General features: G+C 33.5%; 1 protein-coding gene across 2 annotated transcripts in view; it reads right to left on the bottom strand.

The window, feature by feature from the left end:
- LOC131152713 (DExH-box ATP-dependent RNA helicase DExH5, mitochondrial) overlaps nucleotides 1–14,237 on the bottom strand; it is a 68,063-nt gene that overhangs the window by 14,480 nt on the left and 39,346 nt on the right. For both annotated transcript variants that reach the window (XM_058104526.1, XM_058104528.1), the window contains one exon: nucleotides 7,401–7,595. In XM_058104526.1, coding sequence (XP_057960509.1) covers nucleotides 7,401–7,595 — 195 coding nt within the window. The remainder of the gene's footprint in view (nucleotides 1–7,400; nucleotides 7,596–14,237) is intronic.

Here is a 14,237-nt window from a genome sequence, read left to right as displayed (position 1 = left end):
ATTATAATTATTTTATTTAATTATTCTATTTTGAAACTCACTTTTAGTGCTCCCCAAGAACAATCCTATTATACATGGCAAATGCATAATGGGAAAAAAAGAATTTTTAGTAAACTTCTATTATTTTTTTCAAAATTTTAGAAGATTTATGAATATTTTTATTTTAAGTATATTTTATATTTATATGGTCATTTTATTTTAATTTAAAATTAAAATATTTTAAAGAATGAATGATTTAGTTCACAAATGGAAGACTAATTTATTTATGTACGAATGTAAGATAGAAGGAATGATTTATTTCACAAATGGAAGACGCTCAAATTTATTTATGTAGCAGATACCAAAACAATATTTTGTGTGTCTGCTACAAGGATCTTTTTGCTCATTCAATTTGGTTGAATGCAACGAGTCCAAAATTGAATCTTGTTGAATCATTTGTAATAGACCCATCCCATGTTCTTAGTGTTCCACTTGCCATAAGATTGACCACTTCAATAATATCTTTCTTCCTCAGTGAATAATCCAATCCACACCACATATGTTCAGACTCCAAAACATCCTAACCATCCCATCTGTCTGAAATTAGTGCTACCCACAGCCTCACGGCCCTCACCCTTCTGTAACATTTCTTATTCCCTCTGCAAATTACTGCTACTCCATCCTAACACCCTTGTTTTGAGCTGATGCTTATTATCTTCAAAGGCTTTTGAATGGAGGATTGCTTGTAGATAATTCTAGGTGATCATATTTCATTTGAAGATTTAAAAAATAGGGATTTTATATTAGTTTTGGGATATTTGTTTACTTCAGTAATTTTAATTACTTTTGAGGTTTTTTTATGATTTTTTGACAGTTTTTGGGTTACTTTATAATTTTTTATAGTTTTATCTTTAGGATTTTTAGATGCCTCAAAATAGAGGCTTATGATGTAAGGATGATAAAACTTTATACTGTTAATTAAGTTTGACATTTCTTTATATCTCACGGCACTCCCCTCTTCCTCGCGTCCATTTCATCTTTCTTCCGTCTTTCCTCTTCCACTTCTTTGTTCTCTTTCTACCCTCTTTTCTTCTCTCTTTACTCACTCCTCTCTTCCTATTTTCACTCTGTGATTTTTGCCTGACATTTCAAACTTGCTTTTGTGTCTGATCTTGTCTAATCAATAAGGAACTTCCTTTTTTCTGAAAAAAAAAAAAAAGGCATTTAATATTATTTGCATGATGAATTAGAAGCATGATTAGGGTTTTCTTATTCTCTCATTGGCATGTCAATTCTCTTTACTCCTAGCCAGCATGATTGGAGTTTATTTATCATTATCTTGTGTCTTGCTTAATTCTTGATTCATGCACATCATAGTTCAGTTTGAAGCATTATTAGCATTTAGTTTGCTTTCTACTATTAACCATGCTAATGTTTTTTTTAGATAACTGCTTTGATTAACTGGATCCTGATTAGGCACTTGTTTATAGCATGCTATTATTTTTATTATCATAGTGATAAATTAGAAACATGATTATAGACCCTACGTTTTGATTCATTATTAGAATAATCATAATTTTTCATCCTCTCAATTACAATCCCAACTCAAGTGCAGATTGAAAATTTATTCAAAAATTTCAAGAACCCCAATTAGATTGTCGTGTCACATCAGAAACAAAGAATCAGGAAAGAAATTTTTTTTATTGAATGTATTTGCTCATTTTAAATAGTTTATCTTATCATATTTTATTCTATTTTATCATGCTAGGGTAGTATTGCAAATGCATGTTTTCTAGTTTGTGCGGGCATGTTGGTGTCTTTCAGCCCTCCTCTTCATAGAGGATTTTGAATTGTGGATTTGATTCCCTGTTCAAAATGAAGATAAGAAGAAACTTGGTGTTTTATCCCCATATCTAAATCCACGGCAAAACATTTTTGCACATCTTTAGGATAATCCATATTGTTAATTAGATGTCTCTTTTATGATTTATGATTTATTCAATTTCTGATAATTGTAGAATTAAGGTTTGATGCTATCGCTAATTTATGTTTGACATTGATATTTATTTCGATTGTATAGGATTATTTGATTATATGCGATACAAGAACTGTTTCTTTGAAGAGAAAAACAATCTCACTAAAAAGATAGCATGATACAACAACAACAACAACAAACCTCAAGTCCTACTAGGTGAGGTCGGCTACATGAATCCTTTACCGCCAATTCACCTGATCAAGAGTGTTTTCCTCAATTATATTAAGGACTGTTAAATCCTTCCTTACAACCTCATTCCAAGTTATTTTAGGCCTACCTTTACCCCTTTTCAAGCATAAAAAGTTAAATAACTCACTCCTCCTCACAGGTGCTCTACTAGGTCTACCGTTCAAATGCCCAAATCATCTAAGTCACCCCTCTCTTATCTTGTTTTCAACCGGTGTTATGCCTAAATTATTGTATGCACGCTCATTTCTTACTTTATCTTTTTAATGCCAAACCACTCATTCGTATTAACATTCGCATCTCAGCAACTTTTATTTTTTGTGCATGTTGTTTCTTAGTTGTACAACATTTTAAACCATAAAACACAACTAGTCTTATAGTCATCTTATAAAACTTTCCTTTTAATTTTAAGAGTATTCTACGTTCACACAACACACCTGGCACACTCCTCCATTTTACACATTTCTATGTATTACATCTTCAATTTCCCCTTCAACTTGCATAATAGATCCAAGATATCTAAATCTATTAGTGCAACTAAACTCTTGATTATTGAGTTTAATCTTCTCTCCGTTGCTACTCCTTACATTATTGAAATTACATTTCATATATTCTGTCTTATTCCTATTTATCCTAAGCCCTTTAGACTCTAATGTGATTCTCCAAAGTTCTAGATTAGATATCACTCCACTCCAACAATCATCAATCAACATGATAATCTGCAAACAATATACACCAAGGGATCTCATTTTGGATATTTCTAGTTAGTTCATCAATTACTAAAGTAAAAAAATAAGGACTCAAATTAGAACCTTGATGTACATGTATTATGAATGCAAAATCCCTAGATTCTCCTCCTACAGTCCTAATGCTTGTCACTACTCTATCATACATATCCTTAATAACCTCCGTATATTTACTACAAACTCCCTTCTTTTCTAAGACCCACCAAAGAACTTCCCTAGGTACTTTATCATAAGCTTTCTCTAGGTCAATAAAAACCAAATGCAAGTCCCTTTTCTTTTCCCTATACTTTCCATTAAACTTCTCAAAAGATAAATAGTTTATGTAGTTGATCTCCCAGGCATAAAACCAAATTGATTTTCTGAAATCTTCGTTTGTACTCTTATTCTATGTTCAATTACCCTTTCTCATAATTTCATCGTACGGCTTATAATCTTAATTCCCCAATAGTTATTAGAGTTTTGAATATCACCTTCCTTTTTGTACAAAGGTACTAACGTACTTTTCCTCCATTCTTCTGGAATTTTCTTGGTTTATATTATAGTATTGAATAGATTAGTCAACCAATTAATTCCTTTTTCCCCTAAACATTTCCAAACTTCAATTGGTATTTTATCTAGTCCTATAGATTTTTCCACTTTCATTTCTTTAATGTTATCTTAACTTCAAGGACTCTAATTTTGCGAATAAATCTCCTATATTTAGCCTTCTCCTCATTTGTCACTTCTAAGTACAATATTTCATTTTGGTTTTCATTAAACAACTTATCAAAGTATCACCGCCACCTCTCTTTTATGTCTTCTTCTCTAATTAAGACATTATCATTCTCGTCTTTTATACATTTTACAACACCTAAATCTTTGCATTTTCTTTATCTAGCTCTAGCAAGTTTATAAATGTCTTTTTCTCCTACTTTTGTATCTAGTTTAGTATATAAAGTATCATAAGCTCTATGTTTAGCTTCACTCATAGTCTTTTTTGCATTTTTTTTCTTGCTTCTTTATATTTTTCAAGATTTTCTACATTTCCACAATTATGTCATATTTTATACCAATTTCTTTTTGTCTTAACGGATTTTTGGACTTCTTGATTCCACCACCAACTTTCTTTGCTACCTTAGTATCTTCCTTTGGACTCACCTAAAACCAATTTTGCTATCCTTATGATAGAATTTTCCATTTTATTCCAAGTAGTATTTACATCATCCTTATCCCCTATTGTCCGATCCTACTTTTTGTTCATTTTATCTTTGAATTTTACTATATTATCTTCCCTCAAGTTCCACCATCTAGTCCTTTTTTGTTGATTTATGCTACTCCTTCTCTTCCAATTTTTTAATATGAATATTTAATACTAATACTCTAAGTTGTGTAGCCAAACTTTCACTTGGAACAACTTTACAATCCTTACAAAATAGACGATCCTCGTTCTTAGTTAAGAAGAAATCTTTTTGGATTTATTATACCTACTCTTGAAAGTTATTAAGTGTTCTTCCCTTTTTATAAAGCAAGTATTCAATACAACCAAATCGTAAGACATGGAAAAATCTAAGATTGTATATCATTGGCCTCATTTTTATCTCCATATCCATGGCCTCCATCTATCTTCTCATATCCGATATTATCTTTTCCATAGTGACCATTCAAATCAGCTCCAATGAATGTCTTAACAAACATTGGTATCCCTTGTAAAATACCATCCATATCTTCCCGAAATTGCCTTTTAAGGTTTTCTACTAAGCCTATTTGGGGAGCATACACATTAAAGACATTTACTTACTTTCTCTAGGACTAAAGCTATCTTAATTTTAATGATCCTATCACTCTTTTTTTTAACATCTATTATATTATCTTTAAAGTGTTTTTCTACAATGATTCCCACCCCATTTTCATGTTTCTCTTTTCCAACGTACCAAAGTTTAAATCCTGATTTTTCAATTTCTCTAACTTTCTCTTCAACCCATTTCGTTTCTTAAAGGCAAATTACGTTAATTTTCCTTCTAGCATTATTCCCACTATTTCCATACCTTTTCCTTCAAGAGTCCCTATATTCCAAGTTACTAATCTAATCTTAGTTTCTTGTGTTATCTTATTAACCCTCTCCCTTTTATACTGACCCCTTCTATTCCCTTGACCTAGGTGAATTTGGAAAGAATTCATGATAATAAGATCTGACAAAGTTTTACGTTGGCTGTTAGCTACCTAACTCAACCCCGCTCCTTTATTTGGGCTTGGAATCAACTGTGTGTACAAAGAATTTATGTTAGACAAGCAAAGTACACGTTTGTGTTTAAAAAATATTTATTCACATAGACAATTTTCTAAATCAAATCCTTCAACTAGTAGAAACCACACATAAAGCATAAAATTTTGGTGTGAATCCCATCTAGACTAAAAATTACCACAAAAAAAAACCATGCAATAGTATTTTTTGAAAAATTTTGTATATTCCAAAACTTGCTAATGAAAAACACAACAAACACAAAAAAATGCATATACTAAGCCTACAAATCATAAACACAAAATCTCCACTACTAATCAACTATAGAAAAAATTATTAATAATAGTAATAAGAAAAGAAATAACAAGAGAGGAGAAGATCTCACCGGTGACCAAGCCTAAAAAGGTAATGACAACCGCTTGAAAAATACTACAATAAGTTCAACTATTAACTTGCAAGGGCGTTTAGGCTAGGGCGGAGATTAAGTTAAGTTTGAATTGAAATTGAGATATTGATGCAAGTTATTCCCTTTTGAATTAGATAGATTCATATCTGAAATAGGTTTACAATAAGTTCTTTCAAAATTGACTATTTGTCCCTCTGTTAGGGGTGTTTCTAAAATGTCTGCAATTGAGTAAATAGTTCTATGAACGAATGGATTGGTACGAATTGGAAAATGGAAAGATTTGTACAAGTTATACGTTTCGCTTTTAACACAGGAAATTTGATGCTGCTAACAAAAATCAATTGAAGAATATTTAAGCAACAAGGGATTGCAAGAATTCTTCAATCTAAATTCAAGATTCAAATCCAAGAATGTTGAAGAAACAAGACTCCTCAACCCATAAAATCTTTATTGCTTCTTCATGATTTTAGGTCTAAAGAAACAAGAATCCTTAGATTTGATTGGATCTTTGCAAGAAAAGAAAGGAATTCAGATAGGTAATCTGTTTGGTTGGTGAGAAAACAAAACCTTTTAAGATAGCATGATCCAGAACGATTATTAAATGAAGTGATTTCTGATTAGCTATATAGTATGGAAAAACTGGGTAATTTGTGCTTTGGTATTGGCCCCATCTAAGCCTGGCTCTCTCTCAGGAGCCTGGGCTGAATTTTTGGTTAAATTAAATAAAGTGGGTCAGTTTCAAGTGAAGTTGGATCAAAAAATAGTGAGGTTGGTCCAGATAATACAAACCTGGGTAGGTTTAGGGAGGGTGGCACAATGTGATTGAATAAGCCAACCAAGACAGTGCTTGTTCCTCTTTTTGCCTTAATTTTCCCTGCTCTGCTCAAACAGCCACAATTTTTATTTCCTTCCTGTTCACCACCTACTTCTCCACTTTAGCAGTGATGATTTCCCTTTTATTTAACTTCATTTCCCTTAGTTTTCGTCCTTGTTCACTGACAGCAGCAATATGAATAGAAAGGACTGTGTGGATTTGTGGGAACAGTTGGAGGGTGAGGGGGCTTCAGCATTGTAAGATGGCTGCAGGTACAATGTATAAGATGAAGCTAGGGTTTCGGTTGCCGCTAGTGTGATTGGGATGGTAGAAATTGGAATGCAGCGAGCAGCGCAGGTGGGTTGAGAAGAGGCTCCAACACCAAATGGTGCAGGAGTAATTAGAAAAAGAGTGTAATGAAAAATAAAAGAAAATATGGGAAAGTTAAACAGAAAACAAAGGAAAATTAAAGGAAAAGCCAAAATGCAAATAGGATTCTCAATGTTCAATTAGGATTTGTATTGAGGTTATGATATTACAGCTATTCTACCTTATACACCAGTCTAAAGCCTTTATATAGGTTTAATCCCTAAAACTAAAAAGACAAGAGAAATAATACTAAATCCTTAAAGAAATAAAAATTTCAAAGTAAATGCCTGAATTATGCCTATGCATGAAGTAAATATAAAAGTTTGTTCCCTTTCATAGACAACTTTGCTGTTTTCTTCCCCTAGTTTTGTTTCTCTTTAATTTTTGTCCATCTTAATTTTTTTACAAGGATGTTTTATCCACCATGTTTCTCTTTACTTCTATTACCAAATTATTTTTTTATCAAGAAAATTACAATAATAATAACAAAAATGATATTTTTGTTGTTATTGTTATTGAAAAATAAAGCAAAAAACATAAGATGCCAGATGCAAATTTTACAAAAACAGACAAGTTCACAAAATTCAATCACAAATTGCTAATAGTCCTATCTTTGAATCTAATTTGTAACAAGAAGATAGCCTTACTTGTTGAGCAGAAACCTTGGATATCCAGGAAGGAAGCAAACAAGGTGTATTATTCAGAGCATCATATGAAGTCTCTTTTGCCTTTCCACAGTCAACAACAAAAACCACATCATTAATTGTGATGCTAGTCTCAGCAATATTAGTAGCTAGAACTATTTTCCTTACTCCATCTTCAGGCTCATCAAATATTAACCTCTGCATGTGTTCCAAATAAAAACCATTAAGAAATTCACCAACATACAAAGAGCATTAAGATCATTAATTCAATCCCATCTACAATGGCTGAATTGAATTCAAAATTTATTCCTTCCCTGAGTGAAGAAAATGGAGATTGATACAAGAGCTCAGACTTCAGAACTAACAAACTGCATGTGAAAATATAGAATGAAACATGAAATTATGGGGATAGAAATTATTTATAAATGAATGACATAAAAGAGCCACAAAAAAAAACTATAAGGATACAGAAAACAGAATTAACCATTCATATTATTATTATTATTTATAGAAAAAAGAAACTGCATTTAGGGACAGCAAAGAGAAAAAAAGTTGCAGAAAAGGACAAAGGAGTCCTCAAACATAAAGAAAGAAGAAAAAAAATAGTCACAATAAGCTAAATATGCTACCTGATCACAGTTGACATCTCAAAGCAGCAGCCCTTGAAACAATCTGCACTATAAGCCCAAACAGATGCCAAATTCCACATCATGTCCGAACGTAAATCTAAAGTGAATCTTTTTGCAGAAAATATCCAAGCATTCTGTTCCAACCAAATTCCCCATAAAACATAAAACTTAGCACAGCTCCACAACCTCCCAACATTCTTACTAATGGAAGATTGTTCATGGATAATTCTAGCGATCATATTTCATTCAAAGATTTGAAAATTAGGCATTTTTTAAAAAAATTAGTACACCTAGATAGAAGTTTAGTTAATTCAGGGTTATTTCATGTACTTTTAAGTGCTTTGGGGTTCTCATAATTATTTGTTTAGTTGAAATTAGTGTGTATATGTACTTTCCTTGTACTCTATTAGACAGTTACCACATTTGAGTTAAGAACTGGTTTCCTGTTTCCATCTCTCTCACGCAACCATCTCCCTTCTTTTTTTTCTTCTTGTTCTTTCTCCACCGTTCTTCCTTCTCCTTCTACCCTCCCCTTTCTGTTCAGTTGCTAACTTCCTGTTCTTCCCTGCATCTGCTCAGTTTCTCTATTTTGCCCTCATTTTTTTCCTTCCCTTCTCTCCATTTCTCTCCCTCAATTGTCTGTGTTTCTGTTGCTTACTCTCCTACATCAGTCAGAACAAACCTCGATCCCTGCAATATTCCTCTGGTATCATATGTAACTGATCCACAAGCAATGGTCCAATTCCTACAAGCGCTCTTGAATACCAGAGCCACTTCAATACACTTCAATTGTCACCAATCTTATTGCAGAGCAACTTCAAAATGTTACACGAAGCATTCAAGGAAACTGCAAAATCATCGCAATGGTCATCCACCTGCACATTGCCGAAAATTACAGTCACTGCCCTTCATTTTCAAACACCACAGTGCTGACATCATTTTGAGACACCTCCAGACTCCAACATCATTATATAGAGACACCTCTGGAGAGGCCCTCCACCAAATTTCTCCTCCATCCAACAAAGTGTGTGGATCCACACCCCACCTAAAGCTTTTCCAGCCGTCCCCCCCCTCTTCAAAATCACTAACTTCCAGATATTTTATCTTCACACTGCTACCACCAATGGAATCATTACCCTCCAATCTATCATTACCCAGAAAACCATGGCTTGACGATCACCAGCAGTGGCTCACACGCCCCCCATGTGCTGGCCACCTGCGATAGCTTCCAGTTTCTCCTGTACCTTCCAGAACTGCAAGAAATTGGTTCTATACAAGATATTTTGCATGTTTTTGCAATATTTTGAATTGGCTTAGTGATACACTGTTGGATCTTGAACTATCAATGCAAATATCAATGTTTTGGAGGATGAACTGAATCTGCAGGCATTCAGATTGAGACACAGCTGCAATATTTTGATGTTGGTACCAAGAAATCCAATCTTGGGTATTTGGAACATATTTTTGGAGGAAACCAAACCGAGCTAATCGATTTTTTTAAATTATTCAAACTGAAACCGAACTGCACGCCAACGGTTTAGTTTAACCATAAACCAATCTTTTCAGATTTGGTTCAGTTTTTCTCGGTTATTAATACAAAAGTTTAAACCGTAATTGGCCCAACTAAAAGTAAGCCAAATGAAAGGCCAAAATAAAATGTTTTATGCCCAAAAGATATGGTCTTTTAACTGCCACAGCCCAAGAGAAATGGGCTTTAAGAGATTGGTCCAGCTCCTCAATTAAATAGAGAAGCCAGGCCCAGTAAGTTTGAACAATAAGAGTGCATACTTAGTAGCCAATTCAGAATTCTTTTTCATAGGAGGGGTAAGGGCCTTCCCTTCTTCCTCCATGCCGATGTGGACAACCATTCCCAACGCCCCACAGTGCCAGCTCTTCACTCCTCAGTCCTCTTTCAATGCTCTCAGCCTCTCATTCTTCACCCTTCAATCACTTGTCCCACATGGAAAATATGACTTGAGGGGTGCCTCTGCTTCTCTATAAATACAACTGAAAATTTATTTTATTATGAAGAAAAATTATCAAATTGTTATTAATATATATTTATTAAGTTTGAATATAAATATATATTATTAAAAAAATTATATTAATCAGTTTTTCGGTTTTTTTGATTCATTTTTCTTATAAAACCAAAACCGAAACCTGAAATTCAGTTTTTATAAAAGCTAAAACTGAAACCGAATAAAGAAACCAAAACACCAAACCGAACTGTCAAACAGTTCAGTTTTGGTCCGTTTTTTGGTTTTCAAGTAAATTTTGTACACCCCAACTTCCTAGTGCTAGAGCTAGAATAGCATAAAAAGCTCTTTAGAGGAGAGTGAGCGTTCATCAATCATTGTAAAACTCAAAAGCTTTTGTAAACGTGTTTAGCCTACCGTCCTCCCTTGATAAATACACATTGTCTATGAAGATGTTAATAATGAATTATGTTGCTTTACAATTTATAATAATGAATTGTGTTGCTTTACAATTTACCACATGACTTTTTTCTATTTTCATACTTGTTTAGTGCTTCTGCTTAATTTGTTCATGTGGTCAAACCACGGTATACTTTCAACTAACTAGTTAAGCAAGCATTATAACTAGTGCAGCACAGCCTTCCACAAAGTGTGAAATGTTTGGCCCAAGACAGTAAGGTATGAAGATCAATGTACAAGACAAAACATTATAAATAGAGGGAGACTTATTGCTGTGATTAGGTTTCCCAATTTAATAAACATTCTCAACATTTGTTCCATTTGTTTACCTTGTTCATTGTTGGTCTTGTCTATGAGTATTAGCATAGAACCAAATGTAGCATTAAGAGAATAATGTGCAGTGGTCCAAGGTTTTAGATATCTATTTCACTGGCTTAGGCCTCAATGACGAAATGAAAAGAAGTATGGGTTTAGCAAGATGTGTTGATTGTGTCCCTATTGTGGAACTTGATGGAACCCTAGATTACATGGACGCCCATGCATCGATATGCATGCAAGGATTTTTTTTTTTTTATGCCAAACTCTTTATTCTAGTAACATTACCTATATATACGATTTCTCCTTGGAAAACTTATGGCAAGGGGACGAGAATCATAGAGTACTTTGCAAAGATAAAGTGCATTTAAAAAGGAGCTTAGCGTTGTGATTGTGCAACACATAACAACCAACGTATGTGAGACAAAAGTAGAGGAAGCAAATGACAACTTTTTGAGTCCTAGCAGGTTTAACGTAGTAAAACGGCAGCCCAGTGCATAAAGCTCCCACACATGCAGGGTGCAGGGAAGGGGCAAACCACAATGGATCTATAGTATGCAGCCTTGCCTTTTATTTTTTTAATGAGGCTGTTTCCACGTCTCGAACCCATGACCTCCAAATCACACGGCAACAATTTTAACATAGTCTTATCCGGAATTCTTGGTAGTGATTCTTTATAGTCTTATCCGAGGTGACCATTCTTTCCTGATGTTTATTCTCTCAAGCTTCATGCCTCCACCAAAACCCATTCCTTAACCTCTGGTTCCGATGTTTCAACTCTATCTCCTAGAGGAGTGTTTTTCTTACACATGATGATTCTGTTTTTCAACCAAGTAGCAGTTGAAGTTCTCGAGGTGCTTCGAGTAGTTGTGGCAGAAGAGATGGGTGTGATAGAGGCATGGTTTTAAATAAAGGTCGCGACTACGTAACGGTGCATTACGTAACGGTTTTTGGGTTACCGATACCGTTACACACCACAAAATCGGCAGAAAGAAAAATCATGGCCGTAGCAGCTGTTACGTAACCGCTACATGACTGTTACACCAAAAAATTATTTTATTTTTTACTTTTTATTCTCACTTTTTCCCTCTCTTTCATATATCATTCTCAATATACCAAGAGGCAAGTGGGGGAAAAGATTATTCAAAGGATGACAATGATACAAAATTTACTATTTCTTTAAATACTCACAATAGATGCATTAATTAACAATTTGAAAATACTAACTTGCTAGGAAAATATTTTATTTTGATAATATTAGTAATGTGATATTTATGTTCTATATTTTTCAACTTCAACCTTCTTTCTTTTCTATCTATTTTATATTTGTATTATTCGTATGTCTTATGTGTCTAATAGATTAATGAAGTGTAAAATGTATTTTGTTTTATTAATTAGTTTAGCACACATAAGAATTTATCACAGATAAGAACAATGAGAAGTATAAATATGCACACACACATAATTTTTCTATCAATGGTGGTTTAAAAAAAAATGTAAACTTGTTGCCCATACCAAATAACGTAGTTACTCAAACTAAAGGATCCAAAATACACTAAAACTCTTTCTAAGAATGTTTAAATGCTTAAAACATGCAACTACGCTAATATGCACACGGTTGTGCGTGCTTCAAAAAAATTCACGGTCATTACACCCACTTCTCGTTATGTAACATCCGCTACTCCCGCTTCACGTTACACCTGTTACCATTAAGTTATGCTACCCGCTACCGTGATTTAAAACCATGGATAGAGGCCCCCCAGGCAAGTGTACTTGTTGTGGACAAGGTGGTCATAGAGGATCCTTGAGACCTTCAAAGCAAACCCCCACACATCACCAATGTAGCCATCACAAATTCCACTCTACCCCTTTCAGCAAATGGGAATCAATATTCTATCTGTTACAAAGGAAGAGTTTTCAAAGTTCCTTGAGTATCACATCCAAACAAGCTTCTCTTCTCATTCCTGCTCAAATAGCTGAAGGGTCACTTGGTATTACTATCAAAATTATGAAAACAAAAACCTAAAACAAAAATTAAAAACCAAAAAAAAAAAAAAAAACTTAAAACTTAAAACCAACATCATCTTTAGTTAATAGTTCTAAAACTAAAAAAATTAAATTTTGATTATGCAAATGCTCATTTTTCCCCTTAAATCAAATAACATTTAAAATATTATAATTAAAATAATATAATTACAAAATAATACAAACTAAAAATACAATAATGAAAATAAAAATATTTTAATTATTATATTTCAAAATTCATTTCACAAGAATAATCTTATTGTACATGACAATTAAAAAATAGTAAAAAATATGCTGTAAATGACCTTTATTATTATTTTAAATTTTTTTAAATTTTATGGACGTATTTATATTATTATATTTTAGATTCATATGATCATATTATTTTTATTTAATTAAAAAATATTCATAAGATGAATGATCTAACCCAAAAAAAGTTTATTTGGATATTAAATATTCTGGCAACAAGTTGTCAAATGGCTAAAAACCATAAAATCAGGTTTTCAATTTTTTTTGCAAACAAATGAAAACTGAAGTTAACCAAACCAAACCATAAAACTGGTGGTTTGGTTATTTTATTAACCACAGTTTACAGTTCGGTCTCGGTTTGTGAAATATTAAAACCAAAGACTTCAGTTTGGTGCTCTGTTCTGCCAATAACAAAACCAAATAAAACCGATTACACCCCTAATATCTAGGGATCTGTTTTAGGGGAAACCCAGATCTGCAAATTTTTGGAATCTGGTAACATAAAGGGTGGCCAAGCATCTAGATGGTTAGATGGGAGCTCTTTTCTCTCTTGGTGGTAGAATCACTCTTATCCAAGCTTGTATATCTAGCATGTCACCATATTACTTGCCTATATTTAAGATTCCTATGGGGATTGCTAGTAGGATTGAGAAACTAAGGTCAGGGGTTATGAGGACTACTTGGTGAGCTGGGATGTTGTGTAAGTCAAAATTGGAGGGTTGTTTGGGTCTCAGAAATTTGGCGTCTAAAAACACTGCGCTCTTGGCTAAATCGCTTTGGCAGTTTCTCCTAGAGGATTCTTCCCTTTGGCAGAGTCAATAAAAGCAAGTTTGGGCTGAATGAGAACGGGTGGGATACCAATTCAGGATTTGATGTTCTTTGGAGAGTTCATGTAGATCTATTATTTATCTCCTCTTCATTCCTCGAATCAAAAAGTACAACACAAAAGGGGCCGCATTAGGATCATGAGTCAGATAGGATAAAAAAAAAATAACTTAAAAGAGATTTCCCCAGAAGGATCAGAGCTCCATACCCTTTCATCACTCCCCAAATGAACATGAAAAGAGAGCCAAATCATTAATCTCTCTTTCCATTTTACCCCTGCTTTAGGCAACCAGTAGCTCTCTTCCACCCCAGATACAGCAAGACCCTCAACCTCTACAATCCTCCATCACTCATAGACCATC

Source organism: Malania oleifera, chromosome 4 (genome assembly GCF_029873635.1).
Source record: "Malania oleifera isolate guangnan ecotype guangnan chromosome 4, ASM2987363v1, whole genome shotgun sequence".
Lineage (NCBI taxonomy): Eukaryota > Viridiplantae > Streptophyta > Magnoliopsida > Santalales > Ximeniaceae > Malania > Malania oleifera.
This window is presented reverse-complemented; position numbering and strand designations above follow the sequence as displayed.